This window comes from Balearica regulorum, chromosome 24, assembly GCF_011004875.1.
Source record: "Balearica regulorum gibbericeps isolate bBalReg1 chromosome 24, bBalReg1.pri, whole genome shotgun sequence".
Taxonomy (NCBI): Eukaryota; Metazoa; Chordata; class Aves; order Gruiformes; family Gruidae; genus Balearica; species Balearica regulorum.
The window spans coordinates 2,104,310-2,126,090 of record NC_046207.1 but is presented as its reverse complement, the minus strand read 5'-3'; the positions used below and the strand labels follow the sequence as shown (position 1 = coordinate 2,126,090).

The 21,781-nt window shown below is 63.8% G+C and overlaps 2 protein-coding genes across 2 annotated transcripts; both read left to right on the top strand.

Annotated features, from left to right (window-relative positions):
• The first annotated feature begins 873 nt into the window (after nucleotides 1-873).
• Nucleotides 874-7,287, top strand: C1QL1 (complement C1q like 1). The gene is made up of 2 exons (XM_075775207.1): nucleotides 874-1,642; nucleotides 6,650-7,287. The coding sequence occupies exons 1-2, from the start codon at nucleotides 1,076-1,078 to the stop codon at nucleotides 6,827-6,829; spliced, it is 747 nt and encodes a 248-aa protein (XP_075631322.1). The 5' UTR covers nucleotides 874-1,075; the 3' UTR covers nucleotides 6,830-7,287.
• A 1,491-nt stretch (nucleotides 7,288-8,778) lies between these two features.
• KIF18B (kinesin family member 18B) lies at nucleotides 8,779-20,172 on the top strand. Its single transcript, XM_075775147.1, has 15 exons — nucleotides 8,779-9,183; nucleotides 11,572-11,729; nucleotides 12,162-12,266; nucleotides 12,522-12,632; nucleotides 14,102-14,299; nucleotides 14,520-14,696; nucleotides 15,046-15,120; nucleotides 15,242-15,354; nucleotides 15,668-15,788; nucleotides 16,058-16,173; nucleotides 16,910-17,124; nucleotides 17,846-18,377; nucleotides 19,157-19,252; nucleotides 19,418-19,509; nucleotides 19,777-20,172. The coding sequence occupies exons 1-15, from the start codon at nucleotides 8,868-8,870 to the stop codon at nucleotides 19,890-19,892; spliced, it is 2,541 nt and encodes an 846-aa protein (XP_075631262.1). The 5' UTR covers nucleotides 8,779-8,867; the 3' UTR covers nucleotides 19,893-20,172.
• The last annotated feature ends 1,609 nt before the right edge of the window (nucleotides 20,173-21,781 follow it).

Here is a 21,781-nt window from a genome sequence, read left to right as displayed (position 1 = left end):
TGGCAGGCGACGGAGCGGGCGCAGCCGCGTGTCCCCATGTCACGAGCCCGCCGGTGCTCAGCCCCCCCCCGGGGACGGCTCTTTCCAGTGGCTGTCACCCCTTAGCGTGGCCCGGCCGTCCCCGTGATGGCACCCGTGGGTGCCCCATTGTCACCGAGGCCTTTACCACTGGTGGTGGCATCCCGTCCCGCGACCCCGCAGTTCACCCCGACGGCTGTTCCTGAGTGGCGGGTGCTTGGCCCCGTGGGTGCCACCTGGGCTGTCCCAAAGTGTGGGTGACCTGAGATCCTGGCCCCCGCGGGAGGGGAAACCGAGGCAGGGAGGAGGGAAGGGCCCTGGGGATGCTCTGGGGACAGTCACCCACGGGTTTCCCCCGTGGGGACACGGGTGATGGGTCCCAGGGGTGTCCCCAGCTCTGGGGACGTGGCCACCAGCTCGTGGAGGTGACGGAGCTCCGGGCCCCGTGGGGACGTGCCCGCCGGGTGCTGGGGGACGGAGGTGGCACCGCCTGGTCCTGTGGGGACAGGGCGTGGCTCGGGGTGACCACGCGGGGACGGTCCACGCCGGGAGAGGGGACGGGGCCGCGGAGGGGTCCCCAGCGGTGGGGGGGGGGGGGGGGGGTACAGGGGGGGCAGCCGGGGCCGGCGGGACCGGGGTCCCACGGAGACCCCGGGGGTCACGAGTGGGGCGGGCGCGGGCGGCACCGGGCGGGGGCGGGGGGGAGCTGCGGGGGGGCGTGGCGGGGGCGGGGGCGTGGCAGAGGGGGCGTGTCCCGCGCCCAGCGCGCTGCGGGGGCGTGACCGGGGGCGCGGCTGTGGGCGGGGCCTGGGCGTGGAGTGGGCGGGGCCTGGGCGTGGAGTGGGCGGGGCCTGGGCGGGACCGGGGCGCACCGGAGCCAGCGGAGCGCAGCGGAGCGGAGCGGCCACCGCCACCCCCGAGCATCCCCCCCCCCGCCGCCGCCGCCCTGCTCCCCCCCACCGGCACCATTCCTACCCCCGGGCGACAACGCGCCCCGGCCGGGCGGCGGCTCAGCCTGGGCCGGAAAACTTTACTGGCGGCCGCGGCGGGGGTGGTGATGGTGCTGGTGCTGGTGGTGCTCATCCCGGTGCTGGTGAGCTCGGCCGGTACCGACGGCCGGTACGAGATGCTGGGGACCTGCCGTATGGTCTGCGAGCCCTACGGCCCCGCCGCCGCCCCCCCGCCGCAGCCGGCCGAACGCGGCCCCCTCCCGCCGCCCTCCACCCTGGTGCAGGGTCCCCAAGGCAAACCGGGGCGACCGGGGAAGCCGGGACCTCCGGGGCCACCGGGAGAGCCGGGACCGCCGGGACCGGCGGGGGCACGGGGTGAAGCGGGACGACCGGGACCCCCGGGATTACCGGGTCCGGGGGCTACCGGTGCGGTGAGCGCGGCTACCTACAGCACGGTGCCGCGCGTCGCCTTCTACGCCGGCCTCAAGAACCCCCACGAGGGCTACGAGGTCCTCAAGTTCGACGATGTGGTCACCAACCTGGGCAACAGCTACGACGCCGCCTCCGGCAAGTTCACCTGCGCCATCCCCGGCACCTACTTCTTCACCTACCACGTCCTCATGCGTGGCGGCGACGGCACCAGCATGTGGGCCGACCTCTGCAAGAACGGCCAGGTAAGGGCTGGCGGGTCCAGCTACCAGCCCCGCGGTGGGGACAGGAGCTGTCGCTGCCCCTCATGCACCGGAGAAGGGCTCAGGGGGCGTCCTTGGGGTGCCCCGTCCTTTGCCCAGCCCCAGGGATGCATCCGCAGGGTGCCCCGTCCTTTTCCTGGTGGTGACGATGGGCTCTGGGTGCTTCCCTGGGGTGCCCCGTCCTTTTCCCAGTCTCAGAGATGCACCCCCCGGGTGCTCCATCCTTTTCCCAGTGGTGATGATGGGCTCTGGGTGCGTCCCTGGGGTGCCACATCCTTCTCCTGGCCACAGAGATGCACCCCCGGGGTGCTCAGTCCTTCCCTTGGCCCTGGAGATGCACCCCCAGGGTGCTCTGTCCTTCTCCCAGTGGCGATGATGGGCCCTGGGTGCATCCTCAGGGTGCCCCGTCCTTCTCCCAGCCCCGGGGGTGTATCCCCAGGATGCCCTGTCCTTCTCCCAGCCGCAGAGATGCACCCCCAGCATGCTCTGTCCCTCTCCCGGTGGCAGTGATGGGCTCTGGGTGTATCCCCAGGATGCTCCGTCCTTCTCCCAGCCGCGGAGATGCATCCCCAGGGTGCCCTGTCCTTCTCCCAGTAACATGATGGGCTCTGGGTGCACCCTTGGGGTACCCTGTCCTGCTCCCAGCTCCAGAGGTGCCTCCTCAGGATGCTCCGTCTTTCTCCCAGCCCTGGGGATGCACCCCCAGGATGCTCCATCCTTCTCCCAGCAGCGATGATGGGCTCTAGGTGCACCCCCGGGGTGTCCTGTCCTGCTCCCAGCCCCAAAGATGTGGCCCCAGGGTGCCCCATCCTTCTCCCGGTGGCAGCGATGGGCTCCGGGTGCATCCCCAGGGTGCCCCATCCTTCTCCCATCCCCGGAGATGCTCCTCCGGGTGCCCTGTCTGGGCGCTCTGCCCACCGTAGCTGTGCTGCCCTTCTGTGTCCCCAGGGGTCCCCTCGGTCCTTTCCCTGTCCCAGAGACAAGCCCCGTCGTGCCTTCGGGGTGTCTTGGGGTGTCCCCGCTGTGTCCCCAGGGTGCCCTGTGCTCCCCAGCCATGCCATCGGCCCCGCGGGGACTCCCTGGGGGGGAAAGGGCTCCTCTGCAAGGGACAGTGTCCCTGGAGGGGGGCAGCGCCTGCCCCACTTTTGGGGTGCTGCACCCCCAGCCTGGAGCTGGCTCTGCCGCCGCTGTGTCGGGAGACACGTTCCCATCCCCAGCTGGGCTGCGTGGGGACACTGTCGGGGGGGGACACCCCATGGCTGGCTCCATTCCTGCCCCCCTCCCCCAACTGTGGCATCCACCCCCCGGACCCCAAAATCCTCCCGACCCCGAGACGCAGCCTCTCCATTCCTGCGGTTTTTGGGTGGTGCCCGAACACTGCCCCATTCCCACACCGTGTCCCCCCACCGGCCACAACTTGGGGCACAAGACGTGGCCCCCAAAATGTCACCCGAGCTCTATTCCCTTGGGTGTCCCCGTGGCCAGCATCCTCGCTGGGATTCATCCCGCCCCGCTCCTGCTTCCCATCATTTTCTCCCGGCACCAAGCCCCCGTGGTGCATCCCTGTCCTGAGGACGTACGACACCAAATTAACCCCAAACTGAGTTATCAACCCCCAAAAAAGCCGAGGCTGGGGGGGGGGGAAGCGGGAGCCCGGGCACGGCCACCATGCTTCACCCTTTGGCTCTGAAAACCTCTGAGCCGGGAGCGCAGCGGGCGCAGGAGCCGCTCAGCATTTTTTCTCCATCCAAACAGTTTAAATTTTCTTTTATTGTTTTTTTTTTTTATTGTCTCCCCACGCCCAGTCTCAATTTTTGGGGGGTCCCAGCGACGCTCGGCACCACCAACTATTTCTCCCAAGCAGCATCCGTGTAACTCCAGACCGAGCATCCCCCAAAAAACCACCTCACTCCCTTTTTCCTCCCCCAAAATCCCACCCCCAAAATATTTTTGGGGACTCCCCCCAAAACCTTCCTGCCTCCTCCCGCCCCCCGCCGAGCTCTGCCCCCCCCCCCCAGCTCGGTGGGGGATCGACGCACCCGGGTGCTACCGGATGAATTTCCAGAAGCTACGGAGCCCCTCATCAAGAGGAACCGCGCTTGGTCGGGCGCGCGATGCAGCTTAATTAACCAGTTGTTAATTACTAATGAGGTGTTGCCGCTCCAATATTTACAAAGAAGCGGCTCGGGAGGCGGGGGAGCACTTTGGCAGGCTGGCACCGGCGGGAGAGTTTAAAAAAGGTACCCCAAAAATGCCCCAAATAATTAAAAAATGGGGTTAATTAGGGGGTTGTTGCAAAAAATACCCCATCCCTGGCAAGGCTGGGGGGGTCTGGGGGTGCCGGGGGGGTTTCCCAGCGGATAAGGGTCGATCCTGGCATCCTCCAAGGGAATTATAACTTGGGGTGCCCCCCCTCAGCCCCCCACTTTCCTCCGGGCGCTGCCGGTTTCGGGCACAGCCCATCACCCCTGCGTTGGGGCTGGAGTTAATGAGAGCCAGGGGAGCCCCAGCGCTGGGAGGGAGCTGCTTCTGGTGGTTAATTAGCATTAATTATTCTTATTTGTATTAGCCCGTAGATTAGCAGGGAGTGGGGCAGTGGGAGGGGGGGAGATGCGGGATGGACAGCCGGGGGGGGTTGGAGCTGGGCAGTTTTGGGGTCCCCATGGCGGGGCGAGGGCCGTCCCGGCTGCCTCGTGTAGCTGAGGGGGGGGGGCGGCTGTGCCATGACTTGAGGGGGGGGCACAGCCCTGGGGGGTCCCCGTGGGTGGGGGCCTGGGGACGGTCCCCGAGGGACTCTGTGGGGACACAGGGATGCTCTGGGGGGTCCTGGGGGGCACCCGCTGCTGTGCCCGGGGGTCTGGGGGGGCACCCGCTGCCACGCCTTGGGGTCCTGGGCCGTGGAGGCCGTGGTGGCTCTGGCACTGGGGGGCACACGGTGTCCCCGAGGCACCGAGTGTCACCGCCAGCAGCTAAGCCTGGAGATGGGAGCACCCCGCTGCCCCCCCTCCCCTGACAGCCCCCGGCCCTCGGGTGCAGCCAGCCATGTCGGGGACCATCCCCGCCCCGTGTCCCCGGGACCGGTGACACCAGCCCAGCAGCATCCCCGGGGTCGGTGACAGCCGCCACAACGGAGGCAGCTGCTGGGGCCGGGGGCTGTGTGTCGTCCCCTCCAGTTCCCACCTCTGGGGGCTGCGCCTGGCCGTGGCATGGGGAAACTGAGGCACGGAGCAGGACGAGGGGGACAAGGCCATCGGCGGGGGGGACGTGGTGGCAGCCCCCACCTCGTCTGTTGCCGTGATGCCAAGAGCGGCTCAGCCCGGGCCCCGGCGCTGCCATTTATCTTCCCTGGTTAGCGTGAAGGGCTGGCGGGCGCACGGTGACGAGGCGGCTCCTTAACGAGGGAAGACGGATGGTGCTGGGCGGCTCTGGCTGCGGCGGGGGGGGGACACGACACGATAACGGCTGAGCCCGGCGCCAAATGCTTTTTCCTGGTTCTCCTTCTTCCCCCCCTCCTCTTCCTTGGCGTGACCCCAGGTGAGGCAGCACTGCCCAGAGACTGGGGCGCTGTGATTCACCAGCGGAGACTCACTGTGTCCCTCCCAGGGACAGGGACCCTCGTGGTGGTGGGTTAGACACAGGGTGACTTTTACAGGGTGAGTGTTGGTGATGGCACGAGGGATATGGCTGCGTGGGTCCCTATGGGACCATCCGCTGGGCCATCAGTAGGTTCCAGAGTTAACAACCTCTGACTAGCACATTACCACCCCATCGCACGCTGCCTGTGGACTCAGGGAGATGCCGCTGTGTTTCCTGAGGAGGAGAGCATGGGGGTCCCGGGGGGCAGAGGACAGGAATCCATGGGGACACCCTCCTTCCCTCGCCAGCTCTGGAACCCCGCAGCCTCTCGGCAGTGCCTCCCTGCCCGGCGTGAGCCAATTAAGAGCCCATTCTTGTGGGTTATAATTAGGAGCATCTTCTCCCCGGTGCATTGCTTTTGCATTTCACTTGGGATTTTACCTGCCGGCTTGTCACTGTCACCCGGCACCACACGATCTCCCTGCAAGGCACCGGCGTAGATTTGATTACCCAAATAATTTGGCAGCGGCAGCAGGCTCCAGCCACGGAGCTTCTTTTCCAGGCGGTTATGGCAACTCCGGCTCTTTCAGCACCTCCCGGCCTTGTTCTCCAGCACCAGAGCGGCTATTTGCTGGGGGGAACATCCCGCCCCACAGCAAATTGGGATCCGGACAAGTGGTGGGGCTCATTTTTGGGAGATGAGAGCTCTGCCCTTGCCACATGCTCGTGGTCCTGGAGAAGCTCGTGGGAAGATGTGCGGGGATGCAGCAGGTTCATTAAATTAGTTCAGGGCTGGGCTGGGAGACGGGGTTCTGTGTCCGGGATGTGGTTCTGTGTCTGAATCCGGAGCCAGGGTCCCGTGTCTGAGCTGGGGTCCCACATCCAAATGTGGCGATGGGGTCCTGTGTCTGAGCCACGGTCCCGTGGCTGAATCTGGAGCCGTGGTTCCACGTCTGAGCCATGGTTCTGCACCCGAACCCGATACTGGGGTCCCGTGCCTGAGCTGTGGTCCTGTGTCCAATCCATGGTCCTGCATCTGAACCCAGAGTTGGGGTCCCGTGTCTGAGACGTGGTCCTGCACCCAAATCCAGAACCGTGGTCCCATGTCCGTGCCATGGTCCCACACCCGAACCCAGGACCATGGTCCCACGTCTGAGCTGTGGTCCCACATCCGAACCCTGAGCCGTGGTCCCACGTCTGAGCCTGCCAGGTCAGGGAGAGGCTCTGGGCCATCTGGGACCCGTTCACCCACGGGTGGGGGTCTGGGGCACCCCACGCCACCCCCGAGCTGGTGAGTGGTGTCCCTGACTGCGGGTGAGCTGGGACCCCGTGCGTCCCACGGGATCTGAGGGCTCAGCTGTCCCCTGAGCCCCACGGGGCAGGATCCGGGTAACGCGGGTGTCCCCTGCGCAGGTGCGGGCCAGCGCCATCGCGCAGGACGCCGACCAGAACTACGACTACGCCAGCAACAGCGTCATCCTCCACCTGGACGCGGGGGACGAGGTCTTCATCAAGCTGGACGGGGGCAAAGCCCATGGCGGCAACAACAACAAGTACAGCACCTTCTCCGGCTTCATCATCTACTCGGACTGAGCCTGGACCCACGGCATCGCCCCACGGCCCTCGTGCCCCACAGCATCCCCCTGCTGCCCCCCAGCCCCATGGGATCCCCCCGCGGGGGTCCAGGCCGTCTCTGGTACCCCCAACTCCCCCTTTCCCATTCGCTCACCCCACGGCTGCTCGTTCGGGGCTGGGGGGGGCCATGGTGGGCTGGGGGCCGGCAAGAGGCTGGGGGTCCCCCCTGCCCCCCCGCCCCCGCATCCCCATCCCCTGGCTGTGCGCCCCGCTTTGCCCCACAGCTCCCCGCTGCCTCCCCACACCTGGGGCGATGCCAGGGGCCGGGGGTCCCCGCGGGCGTGTATATATGTACAGGACGCGCGGATGTCTATACGGGTGCCCCAGCCCGGTGCCGGGGGGCTGTGCTGGGGCAGGGGGAGATGCCTTGTGCCCCTCCCTGGGGCGACTCCATGGTAAAGCAGAGCTGTGACCTGTCCCCGTCTGCTGTCTGTGTCCCCAGTGTCCCCACCCTGGGGACGGGGTCCTCCTGCCACCCCCCAACACCACCGCACCCCACTTGGCTCCCCGAATCCGGGGGTGCCGGGGGGGCCCCCCCTGTGCCCAGGCGCTGCGGGTGCCGCCACCGCCATGTCCCTGTCCCTAGCGCCCAGGTGTCCCCGCTGCAGGGGGGGTATGGTCAGGCCAGGCAGAGCCACGGGGACCCTCCGGCACACTGCGGCCATCACCGCTGCCTCAGTGCGGGCAGACGTGGCCCAATTCGAGGTGACAGTGGGTGCCCCGGGCCAGCGGCCGCCAATTGCGCGGTGGCGGTGGGGTGGAGGATGGGAGCCATTGCGTGGGGCTGGGTGTCCCTCCCCAGGCCCCAGCCGGTCCCCGGTGCCCTTTTCTCAGCGTTAATTAACGGGGACGAGGCAGCAGCCTGGGAGTGGGGGCTCGTTCGGGCCCTCAGGGCTGTCAGCCCTCAGCTGTGAGGAGAAGGCGGCCATTAAGGCCTGGCGGGGCTGCAGCCACCCACCCTGGCTGGTGCCAGGGGGTGACCCCGGGCCCCTCAGCGCCCCCCGGGCCCTTGGCTGGGCTCTCTCCACTAGACATCGCTTGGGCCGCCGGTTCTCCCGCCCTCAGCGGGCCGTCCCGGCTCGGTGGCCACACGGCGGGGCTGGGGACGGGGCAAGGGGGGGAAAGATGGCGGCCAGCCCGGGCACGGCGGGACTACAACTCCCGTTGGGCACCGCGCGCGGCGGGTGGGGCGCGTGGTGCGGGAGAGCCAATGGGAAAGGGAGGAGTGGCGAGCGGCCAATCAGGAAGGAGGGCGGCACCTGCCGGGACGTTGGAAAGCGCGAGCGGCGAAGCGGCGGGTGAGTGGCGTTAGAGGCGGTTGGGGAGGTGGGTGCGGGGCAGCGGCCGGGAGCAGCCGGGGTGTCCGTGTCCGTGTCCGTGTCCGTGTCCGTGTCCGTGTCCGTGTCCGTGTCCGTGTCCGTGTCCGTGTCCGTGTCCGTGTCCGTGTCCGTGTCCGTGTCCGTGTCCGTGTCCGTGTCCGTGTCCGTGTCCGTGTCCGTGTCCGTGTCCGTGTCCGTGTCCGGCAGGAGGCGGTGTGGGAGTCCGGGGGCGTTAGGAAGGACCCTGGGCGGAACAGAGGCCCGGGGGGGGCTAGAGGGGCCTGAGGGGGGTATGGCTGGGGGTGAGGAGGCTGTAGGGGTCTGAAAGGGGGTTGATGGCGGGGGCGGGCTATGGGGGTCTGAAGGGGAGGGGTCGGGCTGTGAGGCCTGAAGGGAGGGCAGGGCTGTGGGAGGGGGCTGTGGGGGCCCAAAGGGGGATTAGGGTCGCTGGGGAGGCTGTGGGGGCCTGAAGGGTTTAAGGGCAGCTATAGGGGCACTGGTGGGGTTAGGACAGGGTGGGGGTGTGAGGCCTGGCCCAGCATCAGGCTCCCCCTCTGCCGCTTCACCCCCGGCTGACCCATTCCCCCCCAGAGTGCGAGCGGTCCCCTGGACGTGGGAGCCCAGAGCCGTGTCCTCCAGGCAGCAGCGTGCCCCCACCCCATCCCCCCCCTGTCCCCATGGCGCTGGGCGCCCTGCCTGAGGAGGGCACCGTGGCCGTCATGGTGCGCGTGCGGCCCCCCGCCCCCTGCGAGCGAGCGCGGGCTGCGCACCCCGTCCTGCACGTCATCGACCAGCACATCCTCATCCTCGACCCCGAGGAGGCCGGCGGCCCCTCTGGCAGCGTGCTGCCCACCCGTGGGCCCAAGCACCAGGGCAAGGACCTGAAGTTCGTCTTTGACCGGGTTTTTGGGGAAGGGGCCACGCAGGAGGAGGTGTTCCAGCACACCACCCAGGAGGTGTTGGACAGCGTCCTCAATGGCTACAACTGCTCCGGTAAGACCTGGCAAATGCCTGCGATCCTTGCAGGAGGTCCTGTGCCATCAGCTCCCGGGCTGGGTGGGCTCAGTGGAGCCATGGAGTTATTTTGGAAGCCCCCAAGCAATTGGGGAGGGACCCAAGAGCAACACAAAACCACAGAGCCTTAAACTTGTTGGTGGCACCAAGCCAGAGTGATTGCAAGTGTGGTCAGGATGGGGACGTTTCTGACATGGAAATGTCATTTGATCTCAGCAGGTAGATGGGGGGAAGTGAAACATCAAGTGACTTTATAGAACCTCAGACTGGTTTGGTGGGAAGGGACCTCACAGCCCATGCAGTCCCACCCCTGCCATGGGCAGGGACACCCTCCACTAGCCCAGGTTGCCCAAAGCCCCATCCAACCTGGCCTTGAACACTGCCAGGGAGCCAGGGGCAGCCACAGCTTCTCTGGGTGCCAGGGCCTCCCCACCCTCATGGTAAAACACGTCTTCTCTATGTCCCATCCAAACCTGCCCTCTGTCGGTTTAAAACCGTTGCCCCTTGTCCTGTTGCTGCAGGCCCTGGTAAAAAGCCTTTCTCTGATTTTCTTATAAGCTCCCTTTATATATGTTAAAAGGCCACCATAAGGTCTCCCCGGAGCCTTCCCTTCTCCAGGCTGAACATCCCCAACTCAGCCTTTCCCCGCAGCAGAGCTGTTCCCGCCCTTGGATCATCTTCTGGACCCGCTCTGACAGGTCCATGACTTTTTTGTACTGGGGACCCCTGAGCTGGGACCAGGTGGGGTCTGACCCTCGCTTGCGGGAGAAGGATTGTGGAGCAGACAGGGAGAGACCTGTCCGGGCTGGAGAAGTGTGTGAGGAAGAGCAGTGTGAAGTTTAACACAGAGGAGTGCAAAGTCCTGCACCTGGGATGGGATGGGATCACTCAGGAGCCCAGTACAGCTGGGGACTTGCGTAACTGGGGAGCAGCCTTGCTGGGAGGGACCTGGGGGTGCTGGTAGAGAAGGAGCTGGACAGGTACACGTTGCACTGGGAAAGATTTCATTTCAGTCTAACAAAGACATTTCTGGTGGTGAGAACATTCACTGGAACAACCTCCCTGGGGACGTAGTGGAGTCCCCACGGCTGGAGGTGTTCAAGATGCCGCAGGGTGTGAGGTAATCTCATCCGGGCTCCCTTTCCCACAAAAGCTTGGACCGGATGATCTTTTCAGGTCCCCCCCAGCCTGGGCTGTTCCGTGGTTGTGTGATATCGGGGGCTGCAAGGGTGCTTGGTGCTTTAGGAGATGTGACGTAGAGGGCAGAGGTGGGCGTTGGGGGAGAAAATGAGACTGAGCAGGTGTTTGCCAGGCATTTTGAGGGATGAGGATCACTTGCTCTTCGCTTTCCTGGGGCGGGAAGGATGGGAAGAAATAGGGTGGATCTGCAGTGCAAAGAGCACCTTGGTTTGACCATCCCTTCCCAGCCCAAAGCACCGTGATGGGCAGAGCGTTGGGAGAATGCTGAGTTTGAGAGCAATCTGGGGTGAAGCAGACGCATCTCGGGGTGCTTTGGGGGCTGCTGTGCCCCTCGCGAGCATCTCACGGGCTGGCAGCACCGTGAAGCTGTCTCTGGAAAGCTCCTCACCAGGTCTGAAAGCTCCTCGCCCGACGCCGCAGACCCTCATGCAGTTCGCAGGCTGTCAGCAGACGAGTGGCTTTAACAAGCACATCACTTCCACGAGGCAGGCACCGAGCGGGAGACGACCGCTCTCCTGTCTAATCGTGTGCCGGGCCGGGCACTGGGACTGGAGGATGCTATTCCTGGCTCTCCGGCGGGCTCTGCGAGCCGCTGAAGGCTGCCTCTGTCACCGTGCCCACCTGGCAGGCATGCCTCGTGTCTCTATCTGCATAAAATAACTCCAGGATCCTCAAATGAGAGAGTCGCAAAGCGCCGAGTGCTGCTAATGGGGAGGAGGGCTGAGGCTCTCTAGATTAGCGTGTCCTGCTCTGATGGTGATGATGTTTCACGGAGGGTGTTGAAAGATGGGAGGGGAAAAAATGAGATGAATTGTAAGGTCTGGAAGAAGAAACACCTTCTGGTGAGAGACGAGGGAGCGGAGCTGCTCGGCTTGTTAAAGGGAAGGTTCAGGGGTGACTTGAGCATGGCCTCTGAGCGGGTGATGGTTTGGGGACTCGTTCTGTCTCTGCTAAATTAGAGAGGCTGAAACGAGTTAAAAAAATTGTACTGAAGGATAGCATGGCGAGCACGGAGGCTAATTAGCTTTGCCTCATGCCTGTGAAGCCTGCGAGCAACCCCCGCTGCAGGGGCTGCTGCGGGAAGCTCTCCTCTCCGGCAAGGAGCGGACGTTATGCCGCTCCTGTGAATTAACGGTCGTTTCAACCATCCACCCTTTCTCCTTCCAGTGTTTGCCTACGGCGCGACGGGAGCAGGAAAAACCTATACCATGCTGGGCTCAGAAAAAAGCCCCGGCATCATGTACCTCACCATGATGGAGCTGTACAAGAGGATTGAAGCCAGAAAGGAGGAGAAGAGCTGCGAGGTCCTTGTCTCCTACCAGGAGGTACGCTGCGGCCCAGCCGTGTCCCCTCCGGTCACCGTCACTCAGTGTTGGGGCTGATCCGGACCCTGTAGTGCCACACTCGGGGTACCCACTGCGCTGCCAGCTGTGCCTGACTGGAAGCAGGCTCGACCTCCCAGTTTGGTGAACTGGTGCCGCTGGTTTCTCCCATCTGGAGCTGGGGAATTTTCTCTTTGCGGTGGTCCACATACAGCGAGGGCTTCCCAACTGGAAGGGCTTTAGAGAGGCGGTGACGTGCCAGTAAAGCCCTCCCGCGCTGTCCTCTGCATTTAGAGCTGCTCTCGGTGTGACAAGGTCCTGGTGGTGGCGTTGGGGTGGACACCAGGTTGTGTGTGAGCCCAGGGTACAGAGCTCCTCTCCCTACTCGCTGCCGGGGAGCCAGACCTCGGCCTTACATCGGGTTCCCTGCTCCAGGTGTACAACGAACAGATCCACGACCTGCTGGAGCCCAAGGGCCCTCTGACCATCCGGGAGGATCCCGAGAAAGGAGTCGTGGTTCAGGGTCTGTCCTTCCACCAGGTGGGTATAAAAAAAACCCCACACGAGGTGTGGGCGGTGCTGCCCCTACGCCGGTTCTGACAGCGAATGCTGGGGGATGCAGGGGTGCCATCTGCGCGGCTCCCGGCTGGCAGCAAACGCGACCTCGAGCTGAAACGAGCCCCGCAGAGCTGTGCGATGCCTCAGCCTGAGTTGCTGTGGCCGCCTGCTGTCGGGTTGTCTCGGTGTCTGCGTACGGGGTGTGCTGACGCCTGCCCTCTGCCCGTTCTCTCCCAGCCCGCGTCGGCAGAGCAGCTCCTGGAGATGTTGGCCAACGGCAACAAAAACCGGACGCAGCATCCCACTGATGCCAACGCTACCTCGTCCCGCTCTCACGCCGTCTTCCAGGTGAGGGCTGGTGGTTGCGATATCGCTCAGGATCTGTGCCGAAAGGGGGGCTAGGGGTCAAGCCTCTGCCAGCACCAGCATCGTGGGGTTCCTGCCGCTGCTCCTGGTGTGCCACGGGGAAAATCGGAGTGGTTGTGGCTCCGAAAAAAGAGGTACAGGGCTGGGCAGGCCGCTAGCCTGCGCTGCAGCAGGGCAGCACGTACTGGTCATGCTGGTGGTCACGTCTCCCAGACAACCCTGTACTCCCACCTTGGTGTCATGTGTCCCAAGGGCTGAAACTTCACTTTCTGCTTTTGGCTCTTGTCAACTTAGCGTGTGGGAGCTGTATCTAAAACCTGGCCCAAAGCGAAGGGGCTCAGTTATCGCTGGCTCCTGCTCGTGCCACGGGCAGGCAGTCTGCTCTGTCGTGTCCCCCTCGGCACTGAGCCAGGAATTAACGCTCCCCCGGGGCTCTGTAAACTTGCTCCCTGTTTTCTCGCTGCTCTCCTACGCAAACCTGCCACTTGATTTCAATTCCAGCCAGGCCCTTCCTCGAATTAGCAGGGCCGTCGCGGCTGCGTGGGGAGACGAAGGGCTCCGACTGTAATTTCGGTCTGAACCTGGTGCCTTGCCCGTTGCTGCTTGCAGGGGGGGAAGTCCAGGTGTCTGGATCCTTTCCCAGCCGGCTTCCCAGCTGGGCTTGTCGGTGGGTGCTGGATTCCTGCCTGCAGCGAATCCATTAGCTGTGCTGGAAATCTGCCCTTCCCGCTGCTGGCTCTGCCTCCCGGCAGGCAAACCGCGGGCTGGTGAGGACGCGGGACCAGTTACCGACCTCCAGCATCTCCCCGGCACCTCCAGGCCACGCGGGGCGAGCTCCTGGGAGCTGAGGGTGTTAGAGGGCGTTGGTGGAGGGGTTTGCTGCTCCTGGGAGATCTTTTGGGATGCAGAAGGGGAAAGTTGCAGAGCGATGCTGTCGAGTGAGTCTCGGCAGCTGTGTCCCTCCTCGCCCGCACCAGCCGAGAACTGGGCTTGGCACGGAAAGCCCTGGCTGGATGGTGCCCTGGGGGGCACTGTGAGGTTGTGTCTGGGGGCTTGCAGCCCCCGTTGGCGTCTGAGTTTGCTGGTAAAATCCACAGTTGGAGTCAGGGCTGGAGCTGCCACCGAGCACGAGCGTTTCCCAGGTCGGGCCGGGGCTCTGGGTTGGCGCGTTGCCCTTCGGGGACCCGACCAGCTGTACCCTGCTCGCCCACCAAGCGTAGGAGATGCTCCGTAGCTCTGTTGCTTCCTGCAAGATCCCTTCCATGGCTTTACTACTCGTGTCACCGCCGAGTTTTTGGCTTGTTTTGGCTCTCTTCCCCCTGCTCGATCTCACGGCCTGCGTGATCCTCTTTGCCATCCTTTTATAAACACTGAAACTAGTGATGCTGGCTCCAAGCAGCAACCCCGCGTGCCCTGTTGAGCTGCGGCCTCACTGATCTCCGTCCTCGCAGATCTACGTGAAGCAGCAGGACCGTATTGGCGGCCTCACTGGAGATCTGCAAGTGGCCAAGATGAGCTTGATTGATCTGGCAGGCTCGGAGCGAGCTTCAGTCGCCAACACCAAGGGAGAGCGGCTCCGGGAGGGCGCCAACATCAACCGCTCACTGTTGGCCCTCATCAACGTCATCAACGCGTTGGCTGACGCAAAGGTAACGCTGTTCCTTGCGTGGCCCCGCTCTGGCTCTCCGGGGCGGGTGAAGGTGAAGGGTGTCCTCAAGTGATGGTCCCGTGGGCACGGCAAGGGTGGCAGCCCAGGCTGGGCTCTGCCCGGTGCCGTGGGACGAGCGTGGCCATCCCCTTCGGATGCAGGACTCCGGGCTGAGCGCCCGAGGGCCGAAAGCTGAGCAGACCCTTGATCTCTCCGTACAGAGCAAGAAAACCCACATCCCGTACCGGGACAGCAAGCTCACACGCTTGCTGAAGGATTCCATTGGCGGCAACTGCCGCACCATCATGATTGCTGCTGTGAGTCCCTCCGTGCTGTCCTACGAGGACACCTACAACACGCTCAAGTACGCCAGCCGGGCCAAGGAGATCAAGCTGTCGGTGAGGACCTCGCGTTGCGACGGTGATCTGCTGCGTGTTTGGGAGCTGCTGCTGGGGACGGGTGGGGTAGATTAGTGGGTGCCTCTCTTCTGCAGCTCGAGTTTTCCGGCTCTGGGGCCGCTCCTCTGCACAGAAAGCAGCTGATGAAGCTGCAGATGCCGTGTCTGCTGCTAAAGCCCCTCAGCCCAGAGCCCGGAAAGGCTTGTGACTGTGGTAGCAGGTCCCTGAGCACAGATCACATCCACTGTAGCTTGGAGGAGGCTGAGTAGCTGCACCAGTCTGGGGCCAGGAGAGGGGTACGTGCTGCCCCAGTGCTGCTTTAACCTCTCCCTCGTCCCTGTCTCTGCAGCTGAAGAGCAACGTGCTCAGCTTCGACTGCCACGTCAGTAAATACGCCGTGATCTGTGAGCAGCTGAAAGCGGAGGTGAGATGCTGGCAGGGAGCGCAGGGCTCTGTCTTCACCTGTGGTTTGCTTGGGAACGGCGTAACCCTGATCTCCCTGGGGCTGCGAAACCATCTGGGCAACGGGTGATCCTTCCTTGCAGGTGGCAGGTCTGCGGGCAAAGCTCCGCACCTACGAGGACGCTGCCCGGGAGTCACAGAGCCAGGCGCCGGTGGTGCTGGCTCCCCTCAGCTCGAGCCCAGTGGAGCTGCCCAGGTGAGGCTGGTGGGGACGAGGGACAGAGCTTGCTGTCACTCCTGGTGTCCCCTGTGTCAAGAAGCCTGCAAGTTTTGGTGCCAATCGGAGCCTAGGTGTCCATCAATCAGCAGGTGATGAACTTCTCTGCTGGTGTGCACCATCATCTCTGCTGTGGTCGGGTGTAGTTGTGAGCTTGATGGACACAAACACCGAGGGAAGCTGGCTTGCAAAGGCCAAATCTGTTTGATCCATCCCAAAACTTCTTAGGCAACGTGACAGCGTCCCCAGAGGATCTTCTCTGGCTCAGTGGCTGCCTCTCTGGTTTCCGTAGGCTGGAGGAAGCTGTCCCGCAGATACGCTTGTCCCCGGATGATCGGAGGGAGAGCGATGGGAAGCAGCGGGAGCTGGAAGCTGGATGGCCTGTGCAGCTGCACCTGGAATCGGAGCAGCAGGTGAGAGAAGGGTGAGCAGTGCGGGAGGGCTTGGCAGGACGAGTGGGGTGCGACGGGGGGCTCGGGTCCCCTCGTGGGGTACGGTGGGCATGCTGTCAGAGGGCAGGAGCTCAGCCGGTCTGCGGGGTCCTGGCTCAGCGTGTGCTGGGCCGTGGATTGCTAGTGAAACCCCTTAACTTCCCAGGGGACGGGCAGTTTGGGGACCAGACAACTCGAATGTGGGCTAATCCCAGGCTAGGTAGGTAAGGGGTTTCGGCTCGTTGCTCCAGGCTCCAGAGGAAATGCCTCCCAGCAGCCCCAGAGCCGCCCACCAGACAGATCTCCAGCTAGAACTGAAGAGACCGAGCTGCCTTCAACAGGGGTTGTGCGGCAGCCAGAGAGAGATGTGAGTGTCCCGATGCCATGCCCACGTGCCTCCTCCTCTTGTTTGTGTGTGGAGGACAGGTTGTCCCTCCTCCTGTTGCACGTGTCCATCCTAGGGATGGTCTAGACCAGCATGGGACCAGGTCTTTGCTTGTATTTGCCTGCCCTGCAAAATAAGGGGTTTGGCTCCTGGGGCTCTAATCCCATGGGATAGTCTCTCCTGGAAATGCCAGCAATGAAGGTTTCCAGGCATAGCAACTGTGTGAGCCTTAAGTGCGCGTTGCTGGTCCTGAAATTACCTCTGCGAAGCCTTTCCTCCTGCCTCGGCTCCCCCGGGTCCTGCCCTGGCAGGGCTCCCGTGGCACCATCTGCTGCTGTCTCTGCCCCAAGCAGCCCGGCAGAATGAACCTCTTGAGAAAGGTCTCTCGAGGGAGGCTGGCCTTGACGTGGGCCTGGATCTCTGCCTCTAGCCAAGCTAACAAGCGTCTGAAGCCCAGCGAAAGGTCTGTGGCTGCCATTTGGTCCCTTGTAACCAACAAGTGAACGCACAGCTCGGGTTCCCCAGTAAGAGATGTACAGGTTGGGTATCTCACGGCTTCAAAGTTTGCCTCTTTTCCCTCAAAGCTCCGCTAACAGGCTCTGCCCCACCCAAGGAGATGTCCCAGAGGTGATGCTGGTGGTGCTAAGCCTCTGTTACTGGTGACACTGGCTCAAGCTTACTTGCCAACTGATTCTTGGGTCGGTCTGTCTCTGTCCAGGCTTCTGGCTGCTGCCCTGAGCGTTGCGCGGAAGCAGTATTCCCTCCTGAAGGATGCCAACCTCCTTACTCCTGACATGGTGTCTGAATTTGAGGAGCTGGAGCGCCTGGTCCGTCAGGAGACCGGCGTAAGCCTGGAGCAAGCCACGTCTCTGACCAGACCCGCAGAGGCCAGCGGGGCCAGCCCAGCCCCGAGGGTGCAGCAGGGCTGCGACGGTGAGGACTCGGATTTGGCATGTGGCGGGGGACAGCTCCCAGCCGCGGGCACGGAGATGAGTTTCTCCTGACGCGGGGCGCAGCGGGTTATGCCGAGAGCGGCTCCAGCCTCGCTCCGTGGAGCGGTTCAGGCTAGGCAGCGTATCTGGCAGCCCGGGGCATGGCAGGAGCCGTGAGCAGCCCTTGTCCCTGGGGAACTCAGCATGTGTGTGCGAGTCAGCTTAAACGTGAGTGGTATTTCTGCTCCAGGAGACCAAAGCAGCAGTTCTCATCCTAATTTTTTCTCGTCTTGTTTACCCCTCCACGGTACATCTGCCCAGCTCAGCCCGGCTGCAGCCTCCCAGCTGGCAGCCTGCCTCCGGCCAGGGCTGAGCTCTTCCTCCTCATCCTCAGCGCCAGCACAGGAACCCCACAGCGAAGCTGCGGGCTCTGCAGACCCTGGGGGTGGTTCGTGGGGCCAGAGTGGGCGCTGCCGTGGGGCGCTTGCTTTGGGGACCAGTGCGGTGCCTTTAGGCTGGCGAGGTGCAGGATTATTTGTGCTGGTTCTTCTCCTCAGGGTTTGACACGGTTTGATGGAAACAGCCGCTGGCAAACGGCTGCTGTGGGGCTCGCTGGGCAGATCTCTGCTGACAGGGGGGGCAGAGAGGGGATGCCCTGGGGTTTGGGGGTGCCTGGGAGCTGCAGACAGGGAGGTGACTTTTTTTTTTCTCTGCTCCTATAGCAGAGGCATCTGTCACCTTGCCCAGCGCACCGGTGACCAGCGCCACCCTGCAGTGCTTGCAGCAGCTTGCTCCGCTCTCCAGTGGCACGCCGATGGCTCCCAGCCCGGTTAAGAAGAGGAGGAGGTCAGAGATGAGCAGCTCCTCCCAACTGGGAACTTCCCGCAGCCTCAAAAGGCGGGGGAAACGCCAGCAGAGACGGGGGAAAGAAGCAGAGACCCCCATGGAGACGCAGAGCCCAGGCAGCCCCTGTCTCAAAGCAGCAGCCCCGGCACCCCCTATCTCCCCGGTGCCATCGTGTTGCACCTCCAAAGTCTGCCTGCCGACGGTCACCAAAAGCCGCCCGCCCCTGGCGATGTTGGCTGCCCAGAACCGCTGCGCCCCGCCTGCTGCGCCCATCCACGACCTGAACGTGACTTTTGAGATCCGCAAGGCCGATGCGGCCAGTCTGGCTGCCTTCGGCCTGCCTGGGTTCCCTGACTGGGAGAACGACCAGAGCCTCCCGAACAAGCAGGACGGCCCCTCGGTGCCCAAGTGAGTGCTGCCCTGGATGGGTTACCCGTGGTTTTGGGGATCCCCCCTCCCTGTGATCTTGCTGTCCAGGTGAGTCCTTTGTGGATCACCGCAGCTCTGCTAAGAGGGGACACTGGGCGAAATGCTCGGCGTGCGGACAGGCAGCCAGCAGGCCGAGCTCCTGCATGAATTGCTTGCAAAGATACAAAAATCATTCCAAGAAAATCTGTTTCTCCTTCTCCTTTTCCCTTTGGACATGGAGGAGCATCCTCCAGATGGTTCTGGAGCCCCAGGCACTGGTTGGGCATCGCTGCTTCTCCCAGAGAGGTGGAAGTGAGAGTCGGGACTGCCCAGTGTGGGGGTTTTAGTTGGGTTTTTTTTTTTGTGGGGTGGTGGTGGTTTGTTTTTTTTATTGCTGGTGCTTCAAAGAGGCTCTGGCTCTCACTGAGCTGTGTGAATTTTTGTGACCGTCCACAAGGAGAGTGGCATGCCCTTGGCAATGCAGGACACTCTTCGATCTCCCCCGTCTCCTCCTATAGCTCCAGGAAATAATCCCTAGAGAGGGAAAGTGGGGAAACTGAGGCACAAGGGAACAGCCCAACCACCTTGGGGAGCAGCAGTACCCGGGTGGCTGCCGCCTCCTGCACGGATCTCCTGAGGATTTATCCCTGTTTTAATCTTTCTCCCCTACAAAATGGGGCAGGGTTCCTGTGACTTCTGTTCCCTGCAGGTGGATGGCCTTGGCCCGGTGGCCTCCCAGGCTCCGGCCCCGGCACTAACCCTCTTTTCCTTGGCCACAGAACCTGCGCCCCAGCGTTTGCTGTGAGGGGATCCTCCACCCCCAAGGCCGCCTTGGTCTGCAAAGCATCCGCCCAGAAGCGGAGACGAGTGGAGAGGTGAGACAGCCGCTGGCTCTCCGCACGGGCAGCAAGGGCTGGCAGCTCCTGCCCGCGCTCCCCTCTGGGGCTCGAGCCCCCATCCGGGCCTGTGACATCTGGGGACGATGGGGGTACCTCTGCCCCGAGCCTTGGGGGTTTAAAATGTCCCTTTTCTCTTCACAGCTCTGCTGCCTCCTCCCTGCCCAGGTTCCAGAGCCGCGTCGCCCAAGTCTCGAGCAGCGGCCAGCGACCTGCGCGGCCCTCCCGCATCCTAGGTGAGCCCTGCGCCCTCCGCACCCGGGGAGCGACCCCTGCCTGGGGGGAAAACCAGTTTGGGGGGAGGAAATACCCAGCATGGGGATGTTTGGTGCGGGGTGAAGGTGTCGTTTGGGGTTTGCTGCTTCCTGGCTGCAGCCGCAGGGAAGGGCGGTGGGTGCTTGGAGAGGGGTAAAAGGAGGAGGGAGCTGGCAGGGGAGGGGACCCGGGTTTGCTGCTTTACCCAGGAGCTGCCTCACCTGCTTCTCTCCTCTTTCCATCCTCAGAACATCCTTCAGGTGCTCTGGCCTGGAAAGGCAGCAAGAGGACCACCAAAGCACTGGCAGCACTCGGCAGCGCCCCCCCTGCTGCCACCCCCCAGCCAATGAAGCTCTTATGCTGATGGCCTCCATGTCCCACATCCCAACCCAGGTCCCAAACTTTTTTCCTTTTCCTGGGAGCCCTGTCCCCCCACCCCCCTTCGCCCCTACAGTCACCCTGGTTGTGTCCCCCATTGCGTGTACCCCCCCCTCAGCGCAGCCCTGTGTATTTTTGCAGCAGATGGATTATTGCTGTTCCCTCTCAGCCCCTCTCTAATCCACGCCGGGGTGTCGAGTGCTAACAGATGGGTGATGCTAAGAAATAACACGGGCTTTTAATAAATCCTTTCGTTTCAAAGCAGAGGGAAGACGTGCGGCTGTTTCTTGGCGCCTCCCCCTCGCGCGGGGAGCTGGGGCTGGGTAGCGGCTCCCGTCTGAGCGGGCCTGGAAAAGGCCCTTGCTCCTGGGGGTGGGCTCCAGCCTGCCTTCCCCTCTTCACCCCACGTTCTCCCCTCAGCGCAGGGGCCCTGGGGGTGACTTCTGCCCCCCCGCTGTGCCTGGGGGGGTCTGGGTTCCTTGCCCAGTGTCCCGGGGTGCCACCAGGGGTGGTGGATGCTGCTGCCGTCCAGCTCCTGCTGCTTTGCCTAGAGATGGAGGAAAGCATCAGCGCTGTTTCCCCCTGCTGCCTCGCTCCCTCGCTGCCTGTGAACCTCCACTCCTGGGCCCGAGAGCTCTGAGCATCCCTGACACCCCCCTGACCTGCTTCCTGCTGTCCCAGGGCACATCTGGGCACATCTGCCTGGCTGTGCCAGCTCCTTGTAGCCACCCTCAGAGGTGATGGAGCGGGACGGGGAGCGTGGGCCCAGCTCCGGGTGTGCTGCCGCCCCACAGGGACCGGGGTCACCGGCTCCTCCTGCTCCACTTTCCTGCCTGGCAGCGGCAGGTCTCCCCTTCTGTCTTCTCAGAGGCTGGAAGCTTCTAATTAAAACTTCCAGCCTGCTCCCAGTTCGTTTGTCTCATTAAGAGGGGGCCAGGGAGGAGGAGGGGGGGAGCCCAGCTCTGCCTCCCCGCAGCCGCAGGGAGTGACAGCTTTCTGTACTTTGATCCCGGCTGCGTAGGAGAAAATAAATCTCTGGGGAGCAGCGCGGGGGCTTGTGCGGGACCCCGGAGCCCCCCTGTGCCCCCGCTCTGTGCCCCCCCTGCTCTGCAAGGGCTGTGCACCCCAGGGGGCTTCAGAGGGGCTGTAGGGACGGAGGTCCCCTGCCACCATGGGTTGTGACGCAGCATGTGTCCCCAGGGATGTCACTGTTCTGGCAGGCTGGGGCCACCAAACACCACGTATGGGGTACGCTGGTGTCCCAAACCAGGTGTTTTTGTGGGCAAAACCCTGCCCATCGCTGGTGCCACCGGCCCGGGACAGCTGGGGGGATACGGGGATGGAGGGCTGGCTGGGGACAAGGAGCTTCTGGGGATGAAAGGGGGATGTGGCAGCAAGGGGCTGTCCCTGAGCACTGCCCCGGTGCCACCAGCACCACCAGTGTGACCCTTGGTGGCTCTGGGTCCCCACAGCTCACACCCATGGGGGACACGGCCTTTGCCACAACTGTCTCCGACCGGCTGCTGTCGGTGGCCCAGCGATGGTGGCCATGGTCCAGTGGGGCCTGGCCGCGTGTCCCTGTCCCCGAGTGGGCAGGGAGCCTTTCCCAGCCATCGGCTGCGCTCTAGCTGCCAGCCAGCGAGACCTGTCCCTGTCCCCGTGCCCACCAGCACCCCAGGGACCTCGTCCCCCACCTTCCTCCCAGCCGCCTCTCAGGGCACCCACCCCGATGCCACCTCATGTCCCCAAAACACCCGCGTCCCCTGCCCAGGAGTCCCCAAGGCCTGGCCGTGCCCCAACTTGTGGCCATGACGCCGTGGCTCAGAGGGGCTGGCGGTGGCCCAGTGCCCATCACTGTCCCCCGGCCTTTCCCGG